This window comes from Elephas maximus, chromosome 4, assembly GCF_024166365.1.
Source record: "Elephas maximus indicus isolate mEleMax1 chromosome 4, mEleMax1 primary haplotype, whole genome shotgun sequence".
NCBI lineage: Eukaryota > Metazoa > Chordata > Mammalia > Proboscidea > Elephantidae > Elephas > Elephas maximus.
Window position 1 is genome coordinate 5,926,660 of NC_064822.1, and position 17,521 is coordinate 5,944,180.

Consider the following 17,521-nt stretch of genomic DNA (forward strand, 5'->3'; position numbering starts at 1 on the left):
AATCCATAACAATACCCAAGAGAAATGAAAACATACATCCACAGACCTGAATGTTCATAGTGACATCATTCATCATTAATAATAGCCAAAAAGTGGACAGAACCCAAATGTCCATCAAGTTATGAATGAATAATAAAATGTAGTACATCCATTTATGCAATGGAAAATTATGTGACCAAAAAAAGGACCAAAGCATTGACGCATGCTACAGCATGCGTGAACCTTGAAAACATTATGCTAAGCATGAGAATCCAGTCACAAAGAATCACATATTGTGTGATTCCATTTATGTAAAATATCCCAAACAGGCAAATCTCTAGAGACAGAAAGTAAATTAGTGGCTCACAAGGCTGGGGAGGTATGGGGAGGAATAGGAGCAGGCTGCTAATGAATATGGGTTTTTTTGGGTAAAGCAAATGTTCTAAAATTAGGTAGTGGTGGTGGTTGACCATTTGTTGAATATATCAAAAGCCAATTGATTTGTACACTTTATATTGGTAAATTGTGTGATATGCTAATTTTATTGTAATATGATGCTCTTAGAAAACATCTTAGTGTAATAAACATACAACTCATCCATCAAAAAAAAAAAAAAATGTATGATATATCCATACTATGAAACAGGTTTCAGAAAACCACAGCCTGGAGTAAAATTTGATTAGAAGCTTTTTTTGTAAGTAAAGTTTTATTGGAACACAGCCACACACACCCTTTCATTTACCTATCATTTATGGCTAATTTTGTAGAGTTGAGTAGTAGTAGTAGAGACCATCTGGCCTATAAAATCTCAAATATCTACTATTTGGCCCTTTGCAGAAAAGTTTGCCCACTCCTAGTATGGAATAATAACTAGCATTTAAAAGAGATGAAATAGATCTATGTATTTTGACAAAAACAGATCTCAGACATTGTGTTAAGTAGAAAAACTAAATTGAGAATATTATATACAGTGATGTCATTTATGTGAAAAAGGAAACAGAACTTCAGCCCACTAACAAAAATTATAGAATTGCATAGGTATATGCAATATTATTTAAATGCACAGAACAAGTTCTAGAAAAATATGTAGCAATTTAATATCTCTGGTGAGAGAACTGGGTTTTTAGAGTTGTAATCAAAGTTTACTTCACCTTATCTACATTATCTTAATTTTTTATGAGGAAAATGAATTAATGTGCTACATAAATAACAATATTGCAAATGTAAAATTACAATACGTTATAGAAATTTTTGGTTTCCTTTTCAGAGCTATAAATGATCAAGATTTGTTAGAGGCTGTAAGTATAGCACTCTCAATTTGAAATTGCACTTTGCCCTTGATGTTCTTAATAGGTTCTAGACATTGTTAGGGTACACAATCCTAAATAAAGATATAATGCTTGCTCAGTTTATTCAAGAGATACCTACGCATATGTGACCATGAAAGATTTGTATGCTCATGCTTTTTTGTTTGATTTTACTCAGAAACCCTTTACTTACGAAATATTAAACTCCAGTATCCCATTCTTTGACCAGTCTTCTAATCTTCCATTTCCTTTACCTGTTTTAGCCCCAATTACAGCTTCGCAATACAGATTAATACCAATTGCTCGTTATTTTCATGAGCTAATGAAAATTTTCTTATTTTAATAATTAAGTGTCCAAATAATCTATATTGAGTTTTATTATTATTATTAAAATGATAATATTTGTTTTTAGAAATACAGTAAGATGCAAAGTGATTTCCAGTTGTTATCAGAGGAGAAATCAGTGCTGGAAAATGAGCTGCAAAAGTTGAAGAATACAGAGGTGGGTAAAATCTGTAGATAGCTTTGAGTAGTACTGGCATCATAACAATATTAAGCTTTCCAATTTATGAACATGCAGTATCTTTTCATTTATTTATATCTTCTTTAATATCATTCAGCAATGTCTTATAGTTTTCGGTGTACAAGTCTTTCACCTCCTTCATTATATTTATTCCTTTGTTGTTGTTGGGTGCCCGCTGAGTCGGTTCCGACTCCTGGTGACCCTGTAGGACAGAGTAGAACTGCCCCATAGGGTTTCCAAGGAGTGGCTGGTGGATTTGAATTGCCGAACTTTTGTTTAGCAGTGGAACTCTTAACCACTACACCACCAGGGCTCTATTTTATTCCCAGCTATTTTTATTCTTTTAGGTGATACTGTAAATGGAATAGATCCTTAATTTTTTTTTTTATTGTTCATTTTTAGTGTATGGAAACAACTGACTTTTGTATGTTGATGTTGTATGCTGCATCATTGCTGAATTCATTTATTAGCTCTAGTGAATTTCTTTGGAATTTTCTATATATAGGGCTATGCCATCTGTGAATAAAGATAGTTTTACTTCTTCCTTGCCAACTTGGGTGCCTTCTATTTGTTCTTCTCACCTAATTGCTCCGGCTAGAACTTCCAGCACAAGACTAATAGCAGTGGTGAAAGTGAACATCCTTCTCTTGTTCCTGATCTTAGGGGAAAAGTGTCAGTCTTTCATCATTAAGTATGACGTTAGCTGTGGGTTTTTCATAAATGCCTTTTGTCATATTGAGGAATTTCCCTTCTATTCCTAATTTTCTGGGTGTCTTCATCATGAAAGTTTGTTAGATATTGTCAAATGTCTGTTTGCATCAATTGAGATGACAAAGTTCCCCCTCCCTTTATTCTATTAATGTGATATAATACATGGATTGATTTTCTTCGTAGTGTATAATCCTTTTAATGTGGTATTGGAATTGGTATACTAGTATGTTTTTGAGGATTTTTTTCTCAATTATATTCACTAGGGATATTGGTTCGTAGTTTTCGTTTCTTATGATGCCCTGATCTGATTTTATATCACGGTAATGCTGTCCTCATAGAACGGAGAATGACCTCATAGCCCCCTCTTCTATTATTCTGAAGAATTTGAGAAGGAGTGGTGTTAATTCTTTTTTAAATATTTGATGGAATTCACCATAGAAAACATCTGGCTCTGGACTTTTCTTTATTGGGAGGTTTTTATTATTGACTCAATCTTATTACTTGTTTTAGATTTGTTGAGTTTGTCTATTTCACCTTGAATCAGTTTAGGTACTTTTTTTTTTTTAGGAATTTTCCAATTAATCTAGATGATATAATTTGTTGGTGTGAGGTTGCTTATTGTATGCTCTTACCATCTTTTTTTCTTTTTATTTCTGTAAGGTTGGTAGTAATGTCCCCACTTTCATTTGTGATTTTAACTATATGCATCTTCTCTCATTTTTGGCAATTTTATTGATCTTTCCAAAAACCAACTTTTAGTCTTATTGACTGTATTGTTTTTCTGTTCTGTATTTTATTTATCTTCACTCTAATCTTTATTGTTTTATTCTTTCCGGTAACGTTGGGCTTAGTTTGATCTTTTCTTTCTAGTTCCTAAAGGTGTAAAAAGTTAGATTATTGATTAGAGATCTTTCTCCCTTTTTAGCATAGACATTGTTCATTAGTTCATTTTTTCTCATTATTTTAGTGATTAGTGATTGCCAGTATGTATTAGATTTTTTTCTAAGTGTAAACATCTCTAAATGCTTATATTTAAGCAAGAAAATTATTGGGGGACTTTAATATTCCTATTAAAATTGTTATTATAGTTATTTTCCATATTTTATGAGGATTTATATTACTTTGTATTTAACTTGGGAGGCCTTTGCCTCTATATTGAATTTAATATCTGTTGGAAGTTGTGGTGTATATGGGAAATAATCATTTTCTCCATTAATAAAAAACCAAACACATTGCCCTCAAGTCAGTTCTGACTTTTGGCAGCCCCACGTGTGCAGAGTAGAACTGAATTACATGGGGTTTTTAAAGATGTGACCTTTTGGAAGCAGATCGCCATGCTTTTCTTCTGAGGTGCCTCTTGGTAGGTTCAAATGCCAATCGTTTGGTTAGTAGTCAAGTGCTTAGCTATTTCCTGCGTGCCCTTAATAAAAACCAAACCCACTGCCGTCGAGTCGATTCCAACTCATAGCGACGTGCCCTTAATAGATCTCTGTTATTAAGCTAATCAAAAATATTCAATAGTTTAAGTGTTAAACTTTTTCTCTGCTTTCTTATATGAAATAATCTATTACTACATAGTTGTTCAAGAATACTTTAAAACATATGATCGGTTCTGCTGTAATAATAGTTTCAAAATGTGAATTTATTCCAACAAAATTAATATATCAGAGAACAATTTGAGCATAATGTAAATTTCACATTTGCTTCTGCATGATTTCATCTGTGAGAAACATTAGAAAACAGCACCCACCGAATTGAGCCATGTGGGAATACATAAACAAATGCGTGCACATACCTCCAACATCTACCAGCTACCCCAGTTCACCATACATACAATGTGCCACACCAGTCCACATCTGGTATTGCATCTTTCCTTCCGATTTCAGACAATGCACCTTCCACCACTTCACAATAACTTACAAGTTGTGACCTATTCAGCACTCACTTCTACAAGCAAGCTTCAAGCCTTTTTCAAGATAAAAGACCATATTTGTCATAGCATTTATGTATTTCTTAATCATTTAACAAATGTGAAACTGTACCTCTGTTTTAATTGGGTTTCTATTTTTTTAAATGTGTCATTGACAATGTTTTTAACTAGTGTGCACCAAACACCGTTTTTCTCATATCCTGCAGTTTTTATTGGGTGATTTTGCATATGGCAATGAGTGTTAAGAATGCACATGCCACTTTATGGCAGAACTGACTATAATTTTCAGGGGAATTTAACTGTTTTAATATTTATTAGCTTATATACAACTTGTATTTAGTAAAACATCATTACAAATATTCTGGCTGGGTCATTAATTTCTTTTGTTTCTATTTAAACATTTTTCCTTGGAACCTAGTATTTATAAAGTGACTCTCAGAGAGAAATGGAAATCTTAGTAATATATATTATACTTCTCTATAATTTATTGTGTCCTTAACTATGTATTTCTGGTTTACGTAAAACTACACAGAAAACAAAGGCTACGTATGATCGAACAAAGAAAACACCTGTAAAACTGGAGAAGAAAAAAGACAAAGGAAAATCTGAAGAATCAGAAGAGTAAGACATAAAGATATATGTTAAATCTTTTTCTGTTTTGTGAATTTTCATTTTATACAAGTGGTTTACGGTCATATAAATATAACTTTTTAATAGGTACTTTAAAAAACAACATTAACAAATGTATAGTTTTATAAAGAGACTATGATATGATTTGGGGAGAATCTGATAAGGGAAAAGGAAAGAACCAAAAATGAGTTGGGGAAATGAACCACAAGATGTTCAGGAATAGGTAAACAGAATTAAATCTGTAAATAACTATAGAGAAAAAAGGGCTTAACATTGTTTTCTTGATGACCTAGTTAAGGATTTGTAATTTGTTTTTAATGTCCCAAAGTAGGCTTTTCTTTTTTACTATACGGTTTCATCGTACTTATTTTATTATAAACAGTTACCTATTTTTAATGTATATGAATTATTGTAAAGTAGCTTTATTGAGTACTTTCCTTAATATTATTAAAGAATTTTTGCATTTTGAATTTGCTTAGTCAATGCATAACATAAAAATATAGTTTTAAAAAGACACTATCACTGCACTCTTTATGTAGTTCTGCAATCATTGAGCAAATTGCTCTAACCTTTGACTTAGAGACGAAAAGATGATCAATACTCCTTTGAAAGTCCTTGCCCTATTTCAATCTTTTTAATCATTCCAAAAGAGAAATTCAGTTGTCATTTAACCTGTATCGATTTTATGGCTTTTGAAAAATATTTCCATGAATTTCTTTAGAAAAATCTCATTCATTTAAAATGGCTTAAAGTCTCCCCCAAGAAAGGAAAGTGTTTTAAAATATTGATGCATTTTAAAAGATCATGATGCATTTTAAAACATTTTTGATTGTAGGAAGAAGTCTATAGCGAAACAGCCAAAAACAAAAGATCTGCTTGAAGTCCAGGTAACTCTATTTATGTACATCTACGTTTGATTAATAAGTGCTCTGCTAATTTTAAGTGTTGACAACATTAGTATTATGTGAATATATGTATTCTCTCTCTGTGTGTGTGTGTGTGTGTGTGGTAAAATTCCTTCTAAGATAGTTCTTTCTTTTTGATCAGCTTTCCCCAGCAAGTTTCAGAAAGTCAAATGATAAATCCAGACATGTTTACTGTCTGGGTTATGAAAATTACCATGTTTTATCCAATTAGAGGCAATATTATGGAGAAAAAACATCATATTGGGAGTCAGAACAGGAACTTACTACTTATGTGGCTTTGGACAATTCTCTTTAATTTTAACCTATTTGAACTTCACAGTTTTCCATCATTGAAATGGGTACTGCAATAGCTGCCTTTTTTACTTCAAAAAAGTATAGGAAGATTAAGAAGCAAAAAAGAAAAAGTCTTCATAAATTGTAAAATTATATAGCCCACTCTTTTTAATATGTTCCAATGAAAGAAATCCAAGTTATTTTATTTTGTTCTTAGAACCTTTTTTTTTTTGTACTTTAGATGAATGTTTACAGAGCAAATTTGTATCTCATTAAATAATTAATACATGTTGTTTTGTGATATTAGTTGCCAACTCCATGACATGTCAGGACTCACCCCTTCTCAACCTTGAGTTCCCTGTTACCAGCTTTCCTGTCCCCTCCTGCATTCTCATCCCTGCGCCTGAGCTGGTGTGCTAATTTAGTCTTGTTTTGTTTTTTATGGGCCTGTCTAATCTTTGGCTCAAGGGTGAACCTTAGGAGTGACTTCAGTATTGAGTTAAAAGGGTGTCCAGGGGCCATATCTCAGGGTCTCTCCAGTCTCTCTCAAACCAGTAAGTATGGTCTCTTTTTGTGAGTGAAAATTTTGTTCTACAGTTTTCTTCAGCTCTGTCTGGGACCCTCTCTTGTGATCCCTGTCAGCAGTTGGTGATGGTAGCCGGACACCATCTAGTTGTGCTGGACTCAGTTTGATGGAAGCTGTAGTAGTTGTAGTCCATTAGTCCTTTGGACTAATCTTCCCCTTGTGTCTTTGGTTTTCTTCATTCTCCATTGCTCTAGGGCGGGACCATTGGAGTATCTTAGATGGCCACTCACAAGCTTTTAAGACCCCAGTTGTTACTCACCAAACTAGGAAGCGGAACATTCTCTTTATAAGCTATGTTATGCCAATTGAGCTAAATGTCCCCCGAGACCATGGTCCCCAGCCCTCAGCCCAGTAATTCGGTCTCTCAGGGAGTTTTGATGTGTCTTTGAAGCTTCCATGACCTTGCCTTGGTCAAGTTGTGTTTCTATTTTTTTGCTAATGAATAATACTGCAGTGAACATGGGTGTGCATATGTCTATTTGTGTGATGGCTCTTATTTCTCTAGGATATATTCCTAGGGCTGGCATTGCTGGATTGTATGGTATTTCTATTTCTAGCTTTTTAAGGAAGCACCATATCATTTTCAAAATGGTTGTACCATTTTGCATAGAAAATGGTTGTACCATTTTGCATTCCTAACAGCAGTGCATAGGAGTTCCAATCTCACCACAGCCTCTCCAACATTTGTTATTTTCTGTTTTTGATTTGTGCCAATATTGTCGGGGGAGAGGGGTGAGATGCTATCTAACTGTACCTTTGATTTGCATTTTTTTTTAATGGCTAGTGATCGCAGCGAGCATTTCCTCATGTGTCTGTTAGCTGCCTGAGTATCTTCTTTGGTGACGTGACTGTTCATATCCTTTGCCCATTTTTTAATTGGATGATTTGCCTTTTTGTTATAGAGGTGTTGGATTTTCCTATAGATTTCAGAGATTAGATCTTTGTCAGATTTGTCACAGCCAAAAATTTTCCCCCAGTCTGTACATTCTCTTTTTACTCTTTTGCTGAAATCTTTTCATGAGCATAAATGTTTAATTTTTTAGAAGATCCCGGCTATCTAGCTTATCTTCTTGTTTTTGTATATTTTTAGTTGTGGTTTGTATGCTATTTATTAGGGCCTGTAGTATTGACCCTATTTTTACTTCTATGATCTTTATAGTTTTTGGTTTTATATTTACGTCTTTGATCCATTTTTAATTCATTTTTGTATATGGTGTGATGTATGGGTCCTGTTTCATTTTTTACAGATGGACATCCAGTTTTGCCAGCACTATTTGTTAAAAGACTGTCTTTTCCCATTTAACAGGCTTTGGGCCTTTGTTGAAGATCAGGTGACCGAAGGTGTATGAATTTACATCTGGGTTCTTGATTCTTTTCCATTGTTCAATGTGTCTGTCATTATACCAGTACCAGGTTATTTTGACTGCCATAGCTGTATAGTAGGTTTGAGGTCAGGTAGTGGGAGTCCTCCTACTTTCTTCTTCAGTATTGATTTACTTACCGTGGGCCTCTTTCCTTTCCATATAAAGTTAATGATTAGTTTTTCCATCTTGTTAAAGAATGATTTTGGAAATCGGATTGGGATTGCAATGTATTTGTAGCTTACTTTTTTTTGAGTACAACTGACATTTTCGCAATGTTAAGTCTATACTATCCATGAGTGAGGTATGTTTTTCCATTTATGTGGGTCTCTCTTGGTTTCTTGCAGTAGTGTTTTGTAATTTTGTTTGTATAAGTCCTTTCCGTCCCCCTGGTTTGATTTACTTCTATGTATTTTATTTATTTAGAAGCTATATAAATGATGTTGTTTTCCTGATTTCCTTTTTGTAGTTCTTTTTATTGGTGTATAGGAATGGAACAGATTTTTGTATGTTTATCTTGCATCCTGCAACTCTGCTGAAGCTTTCTGTTAGTTTCAGTAGTTTTCTTGTGGAGTCCTTTGTGTTCTCTGTGTATAGTATCATATCATTTGCAAATAGGGATAGTTTTACTTCTTCCTCACTAATTTGGATGCACTTTATTTCTTTTTCTCTCCTTATTGCTCTAGCTAGGACTTCCAGCACAGTGTTAAGTAGGAGTGATGTTAAAGGGCATCCATGTCTTGTTTCTTTTCTCAGGGAAAATGTTGTCAGCCTCTTAGAGTTAAGAATGATGTTGGCTGTTGGTTTTGTATAAACGTCCTTTACTATGTTGATGAATTTTCCGTCTATTCCTATTTTATTGAGAGTTTTTGTCAGGAATCGGTGTTGGACTTTATTGAATGCCTTTTCTGTGTTGAGATGATCATGTTATCTTTTGTTTAATTTATATAGTGGATTACATTGATTGATTTGCTAATGTTGAACCATCCTTGCACACCTCATATGAACTCCACTTGATTGTGATGTATTATTTTTTTTGATATGATGCTGAATTCTTTGGCTAGATTTTTGTTGATAATTTTTGCATCTATGTTCGTGAGAGATATTGGTCTGTAATTTTCTTTTTTGTGGTGTCTTTGCCTGGTTTTGGTATCAGGGTTATGCTGGTTTCATAGAATGAATTTGGAAGTATTACTTCCTTTTCTATGTTCTGAAATATTTTGAGTAGTAGTGCTGCAAGCACTTCTCTGAATGTTCGGTAGAATTCTCTAGTGAAGCCATCTGTTGGGAGATTTTTTATTACCTTTTCAATCTCTTCTTTTGTTATGGGTCTGTTCAGAGTTTTGAACTCAGTTTGTGCTAGTTTAGGTAGGTAGTGTGTTTCTAGAAATTTGTCCGTTTCCTCTAGGTTTTCAAATTTGTTAGCATATTGTTTTTCATAGTACCCTGTAATGATGCTTCTTACTTCATTTGGGTTTGTTGTAATGTCCCCTGTTTCATTTCTTATTTGGGTTATTTGTGTCCTCTCTCATTTTTCTTTTGTCCATTTGGCCAGTGATTTATTGATCCTTTCAAAGAACCAACTTTTGGTTTTGTTGATTCTTTCTATAGCTTTTCTATTTTCTGTTTCATTTATTTATGCTCTCATCTTTATTATTTCCTTTCTTCTGGTGTTTCCTTTCTTCTGGTGGCTATGGCTTCTTTTGCTGTTCTCTTTCTATTTGTTCAGGTTATATAGCTAATGTTTAGATTTTGTCCCTTTCTTTTATTTTGATGTGTGCATCTATTGCTATAAATTGGCCTCTGAGCACTGCCTTTGCTGTGTCCCAGAGGTTTTGGTATGATATATTTTCATTGTTGTTTGAGTCTAGGAAATTTTTTATTCTGTCTTTGATTTCTTCTATAACCGATTGGTTCTTAAAAAAAAAAATTTTTTTTTGGTTCTTAAGCAAGATGTTATTCAGTTTCTATGTATTTGATTTTTTTCCTAGTGCTTATTGTTAATTTTTACTTTTATGGTGCTGTGATCAGAGAAGATACTTTGTATAGTCTCAGTGTTTTGGATTTTGTTGAGGGTTGCTTTGTGGCCTAAGATGTGTCTGTTCTGGAGAATGTTCTCTCTGCGTTGGAAAAGAATGTATACTTTGCTGCTGTTTGGTGGAGTGTTCTTTATACGTCTATGAGGTCAAGTTGGCTAATTTTGTTCTTTATCTCTTCTGTATCTTTGTTGAGTTTCTTTCTAGGTGTCCTGTCCTTTATCAGGAGTGGTGTGTTGATGTCTCCTGTTATTGTGGAACTGTCAGTTCCTCTCTTCAGTGCTGTTAGAGTTTGTTTTATGTATTTTGGATCCCTGTTATTCAGTGTGTAGAAATTTATTATGGCTATGTTCTCATGGTGAATTGTCCATTTAATCATTATGTGATGTCCTTCCTTGTGTTTTATGGTGGTTTTTTTTTTAAAGACTATTTTATCTGAGTTTGGTGCTGCCACTTCTGCTTTCTTTTTTTTTTTTTTTGCCATTTGCTTGATATATTTTTTCCTACCCTTTGATTTTAATATAGTTATGTCTTTGTTTCTCAGGTGTATCTCTTGTAAACTACATATTGATGGGTCCCGTTTTTTATCCATTCTGTCACTGTCTGTCTATTTATGGGTGCATTTAAGCCATTTATGTTCAGTGTGTTTATTGATAGGTATAAGTTTATTACTGTCATTTTGTAGTGCTTTTTGGTGGTGCTGACATTTTCTTTGTTCCTTTTATTTTTCTGTGCTGAATTCCTTTTGTTTGTGCATTTGTTTTTGTTTCCTTTGTTTTTGTAGATTTTGTGTTTACTGAAACTTTGTGTTTCTTTCTTTTTTTTTTTGGTGAGCAGAATTTCCTTGTAATTTGCCACTATCTTCCTAAGTTTGAACCAGTATTTTATTACTTTATAATGCCTTGACTTCATTTCCATTTAAAAATTCTTTACCTACAATATTTATTGTCTCTTTTATTGTTCTGATGTTGCTATCATTTACAGATTGGCCTGTCTGGTTCTCTGTTGTAAATTTTTTAGTTTTGATTTATCCTTGGGAATTCATTATCTAGGTTAATATCTGGCTGATTCTGTCTTATGTGCTAGACTGGAGATGTCTGATGTTGTTGGTTCTCTAACTGAAGGACTCCCTTTAATAATTGTTGTAAGTTTGGTTTGGTTTTTATATATTCCCTTAATTTCTGTTTATCTGGAAATGTCCTAATTTCACTATCATATCTGAGCCAGAGTTTTGCAGAATATATTATTCTTGGTTGGCAGTTTTTTTTGTCAAGGTGTTATATATGTCATTCCATTGCCTTCTTCCCTGCATGGTTTCTCCCAACTAATCAGAGTTTGGTCTTATTGTTTCAAGTTTGTATGTGAATTTTTGTTTCTCTCTAGCTGCTCTCAGGATTCTTTGTGCTTGGTTTCAGTGAGTGTGATTATGGTATGTCTTGGTGTTTTTCTTTTGGGATCTATCCTATGTGTGCTTTGTTGAGCTTCTTGGATGCTTGACTTTTTGTCTTTCATGGTATTAGGGAAGTTTTCTGTCAGCAAATCTTCAATGATCCTCTCTGTGTTTTCTGTTTTCTCCCCCTGTTCTGTTGTTTAACTTTTAGATTTCTAATTGCTGTTTTTATTTGATTTCTAGTTGTTTATTTTGACATTTTGTTCTTGTATTATTTTCCTGAATTCTTCATTGTTTTATCTGTCTTTTCCATGGTTTTGTCTTTATTTTTCATGATTTTGTCCATTTTTTCCTTATTTTTGTCTGCATTTTCTTTCCTCTGTTGGAGAACCCTGAATATTAGAGCTTTGAATTCTATATCAGGTAGTTCCAGTGCCTTTTCTTCTAGCAGAATGTATTTTGATGTTTTCTTTTGGTTGCTTTCTGAAGCCATCTTGTCTTTTTATATATATATATATGCTTTGATATTGTCTACTGTCTACAAGACAATCAGGAATTATTTTCTTCATTTATTTATTGTAGATGTGCTTGTTTCATCCTGCTTTTTCACTTTATTTGGTTATGTATGAGCAGGTGGGCTGGGCGTGTTTTGTTGCTTGGTCACCTGTAGACATGATATGTCTCACCACCTTGTCCAGGTGGGTAGGGTTAGTCACTCAGCTATGGTGCAGCAGGGAGGGTCCAGTGGGGGTGGAGAGGCAGGGATGGGTAGTGTGCACCATGAATGGGGAGTGATGGGGTGGGGCTAGGGGACCACATCAGTCCTGCTCAGCAGTGTAGTACTTGGAACATATTGCAGATAGTCAGGAGGAAAAAAAGAGGATGTGATGTGCAAAGCTAAGCAGGTGTGTGAAAGAAGAGAGATAAAGAAAAGCAAAAAAAAAAAAAAAAAAGCAAATAATGAAGTTTAAAAAAGTAAACTAAATTGAGGTGTGGCAGGATTTGGTGGATGGGGGCAGAGTATACCCAGTGAGGCTGTGTGCTGGTGGCTATCTAACCAAGCTGTGTGACTTGGCTTGTTGAGAAAGGGTGTGGATGACACACATGGCTAGGTGGGTGGGAGAAAGGAAAGAAAAGTGGAGAAAGAGAGAGAAGAAACTAACAATCAAACAAACAAAAATAATAAAAAAAAGTAACAACAACAAAAATGTGGTGGGTAGCCAAACATTGGGAGTGGCACAGAATTAGGGTGGTGGTGAGCTTATGTCATTCTCAGCAGGTGCCCTGGTATGGTCTGTCAGGAAGGGGTGGGGCAGCATAGGGCCTAAGTGTTAGGGAGAAGGAAAAGGAGAAGGGCAAAGGTAAAGAAAAATAAAAAACATGGCACTGAGGGAGCCAGTCTGTCTGGGTGGCACAGACCCAGGGAGGCTATGTGCCAGAGGCCCTCCAGCTGAGTGGTACAGCATAGCCTGCCAAGGAGTTGGGGGCAATGCATGGGGCTGGCTGGATGGGAGAAAGGAAAGGAAGTGAGAGAAAGAGAAGCAAAAAAAAAAAGAGCCAAAAAACCAATATCAAAAAACAAACAAATAAAAATACAAACCAAAAACAAAACAAAACAAAAAAATGGTGCTGAAGGTGCCGGCTGATGGTGATGGGGTGGATCCCAGAGGCAGTGAGCTGGTATCTCTCTGGCTGAGTGACTGTGACCCATTGGAAAGTAGCAGAGACTGCATAGAGGGAAGAAGGGTTGGAGGTGGGAAAGCATGTATCATTGGTTGCTAGATGCTCTGTCTCCTGTTAGGAGCTCTGTGGAGTTGCCTTTCTGTACTCCCTGTCAACAGTCCTTGGTGGCTGAGGTTCAAGATGGCGAATCCAGGTGGCACTGAGCTGATATCTCCCTGGCTGAGTGACCGTAGCCTGTTGGAAAGCGGCAGAGGCCTCGTACATGGAAGAAGCGTGGGGAATCGGAAAGCGTGTATCCCTGGTTGCCAGATGATCTGTCTCCTGTTGAGAGCTCCATGGAGTTGCTTTCCCGTACTCCCTATCTGTGTTCTTTGGTGGCTTTAGTCCAAGGTGGTGAATCTGGCCATGTTAGCTGATAGGGGACCTCCACTCCATAGCTCTCCTCGTTCTCTGTCAGTTTCTTTTTCCATTCGGTGCTTGATTGAGTTCTTTATTCCATCATTTGGTGCTTAAGTTTCCAGGATTGACATTTGTATCTATTTTACTTAGTTTTTCAGGTCTTTGCTGTAGAGGGATGGCATGGTGATTCTGTCTACAGCACCATGTTGGCTCCAACAGCTTTTTTTTTCTTTCTACAAGTTAACTTCTTAATAACTGTCATAATATATACCACTATTTCAGTCAGGGGGCTGTAGTTAAGTAAGCATCCTAGAAGTATGCACCCAAATAATTCAAGAATTAGCCTATGGGGACTCTGTGAGTTGGAATGGATTTGATGGCAGTGGGTTTATATTTGGGGAAAATGAGAGTGCCGTTTGAGATACTGAATATAAAATGTCCAACTTTATGGTATTAGTTTTCTATTATTGCATAACAGATTACTACACATTTAGCATTTTAAAACTGCATATACTTATTATCTTACAGTTTCAGTGGGTTAGGAATCCAGGAATGGCTTAGCTGTGTCTGGTGTTCAGGGTCTCACCAGGCTGTATTTATTTCTGTAACTTGGTGCCGTCTTCCAAGCTCAGATGGTTGTGGCAGAATTCAGTTCCATATGAGGCCCTCAGCTTTTAGAGGCCGTCTGAATTTCCCTGACGCATGGCCTTCTCCAAGGCATTTCACATCCTAACAGCTTGCATTTTCTTTAATGCCAGCTGGAGAGCCTCTTGTCTGGTAAGACAGAGTCTTATATATATAGTGTGACACGATCATGGGAGTAACACTCCAATGCTTTTGCCATATAATGTAATGCAATCAAAGCAATGACGTTGCATCACGTTGCTACATTCTGTTGACTAAAAACATTTCACAGATACCACCCACACACAAAGGAGTGGATTATACAGCGGGTGGAGATCAGGGGGCTATATTAGAATTCTGCCTACCACACTTACTGATTAGTTATTTTACATAGAAGTACATTACGTGTATTTAAAAAATTTACTATGATCCCATTATATTATTTAGAATAGTCTCTAATGTCATTTAAAATTATTTTCTTCTGACTTTAAAGTCAAAATTTTCTGTATAGGTAGAATTTTTCTTCAGAGAAGATCTATGAATTTGATGAGCCTCTGCCAGCACTCCATCATGAACACTACAGATCTAGTCCATTTTATAGAGACCAGTAGATTTGCTTAGGGTTAAAGAATAAAGTAGTAACGAAGTCTGTACTGCAAACCTGGCTATTTCAATCCTGCTCAGTATTTGCAATAATAATGAAATCTATTCAATTTCGATTCCTCATGCAGGCATGATTATAGAATCACTTAGTATTATTATTTGTCTGTTTAAGTAATTATTATGCTTATAAAATGTTTCAGTAAGTTGTATAAAATTTTATTTTAGTTTTTAAAATGAACGAATAGATGTGCACCTCCTATTTAGAGGACTATTATTCTAGTAATAAAACTGTATTTTTAAAGTATATGTAGATAAAATACTTGAATGCAAGGCTGTATCGTTTTTTTAATTTTATTGTGTTTTAGGTTAAAGTTTACAGTGCAAACTCATTTATCATTCAAAAGTTTTATACACAAATTGTTTAGAGTCATTAGTTTTAGTCACCACAATGTGTCAGTACTCTCCACCTTTCCCTTTCCACCCTGGGTTCTCAAGGTCCTCGCTAAAATTACTTAGTCCTGTCAGATGGTATATTTCTGTACCTGATTACAGAATGAGTTCCCTCAGAATTTTATAGGTCATATATTGAAATTTCTTGAGCAGTAGTTAGAAGATTTATTTTTATTTCAGTTATAGATGTCATGTTCTCTCATCCATGTGTATAGTCGCCATTTATGTTGGTGAAAGAAGGTATTTGCAATGAAGAAGTCGTTGGTCTTGCAAAATTCTATCATCTGATCTCCAACATTGTTTCTATCACGAAGGCCATGTATTCCAACAATTGACCCTTCTTCTTTGTTTCCAACTTCCACATTAAAATCACTAGTAATTATTAATACATCTTGATTGCGTGTTCAATCAATTTCAGACTACAGCAGCTGATAAAAATCTTCTATTTCTTCATCTTTGGCCCTAATGGTTGGTGCGTATATTTGAATAATAGTCGTATTAACTGGTCTTCCTTGTAGGTGTATGGATATTATCCTATTGCTGACAGCATTGTACTTCAGGATAGATTTTGAAAAGTTCTTTTTGACGATGACTGCAACACCATTCCTCTTCAAGTTGTCATTCCCAGCATAGTAGACTATAAAAAAAAAAAAAGATTGTTCAATTCAAAATGGCCAGTACCACTCCATTTCAGTTCACTAATGCCTAGGATATCGATGTTTATCTATTCGATATCCTCATGGACCTTGCCAGATGGAGCTCACAGAAATCAAATTGATTACATCTGTGGAAAGAGACAATGGAAAAGCTTAATATCATCAGTCAGAACAAGGCCAGGGGCTGACTCTGGAACAGACCATCAATTGCTCGTATGCAAGTTCAAGCTGAAACTGAAGAAAATCAGAGCAACTCCACGAGAGCCAAAATATGACCTTGAGTATACCCCACCTGAATTTAGTGACCATCTCAAGAATAGATTTGACATATTGAACACTAGTGACCACAGACCAGATAAGTTGTGGAATGACATCAAGGACATCATCCATGAAGAAAGCAAGAGGTCACTGAAAAGACAGAAAAGAAAGAAGAGGCCAAGATGGATGTCGGAGGAGACTCTGAAACTTGCTCTCGAACGTCAAGCAGCTAAAGCAAAAGGAAGAATTGATGAAGTAAAAGAGCTGAACAGAAGACTTCCAAGGGCGTCTCGAGAAGACAAAGTAAAGTATTATGAGGACACGTGCAAAGAGCTGGAAATGGAAAACCAAAAGAGAAGAACGAACTCGGTGTTTCTCAAGCTGAAAGAATTGAAGAAAAAATTCAAGCCTTGAGTTGCAATAGTGAAGGATTCATGGGGAAAATATTAAATGACTCAGGAAGCATCAAAAGAAGATGGAAGGAATACACAGAGTCATTATACCAAAAAGAATTAGTAGATGCTCAACTATTTCAAGAGGTGGCATATGATCAGGAACCGATGGTACTGAAGGAAGAAGTCCAAGCTGCTCTGCAGGCATTGGCTCCAGGAATTGATGGAATATCAATTGAGATGTTTCAACAAACGGATGCACCGCTGGAGGTGCTCACTTGTCTATGCCAAGAAATATGGAAGAGAGCTTCCTGGCCAACTGACTGGAAGAGATCCATATTTATGCCTATTCCCAAGAAAGATGATCCAACCAAATGTGGAAATTATAGAACAATATCGTTAATATCACACGGAAGCAAAATTTTGCTGAAGGTCATTCAAAAACGGCTGCAGCAGTATATTGACAGGGAACTGCAGGAAATTCAGGCCAGTTTCAGATGAAGACGTGGAACCAGGGATATCATTGCTGATGTCAGACAGATCCTGGCTGAAAGCAGAGAATACGAGAAGAATGTTTACCTGTGTTTTATTGACTATGCAAAGGCATTCGACTGTGTGGACCATAACAAATTATGGATAACTTTGAGAAGAATGGGAATTCCAGAACACTTAATTGTGCTCATGAGGAACCTTTACATAGATCAAGAAGCAGTTGTTTGGACAGAACAAGGGGATACTGATTGGTTTAAAGTCAGGAAAGGTGTGTGCCATGGTTGTATTCTTTCACCATACCTATTCAAGCTG

At 35.6% G+C, this 17,521-nt stretch overlaps 1 protein-coding gene across 1 annotated transcript in view; it reads left to right on the forward strand.

Moving 5' to 3' along the window:
• CCDC7 (coiled-coil domain containing 7) overlaps nt 1-17,521 on the forward strand; it is a 422,824-nt gene that overhangs the window by 97,625 nt on the left and 307,678 nt on the right. Inside the window, exons 10-13 of the mRNA XM_049881615.1 lie at nt 1,247-1,277; nt 1,699-1,788; nt 4,983-5,071; nt 5,916-5,967. Of these exons, the coding sequence (XP_049737572.1) occupies nt 1,247-1,277; nt 1,699-1,788; nt 4,983-5,071; nt 5,916-5,967 (262 nt within the window). The remainder of the gene's footprint in view (nt 1-1,246; nt 1,278-1,698; nt 1,789-4,982; nt 5,072-5,915; nt 5,968-17,521) is intronic.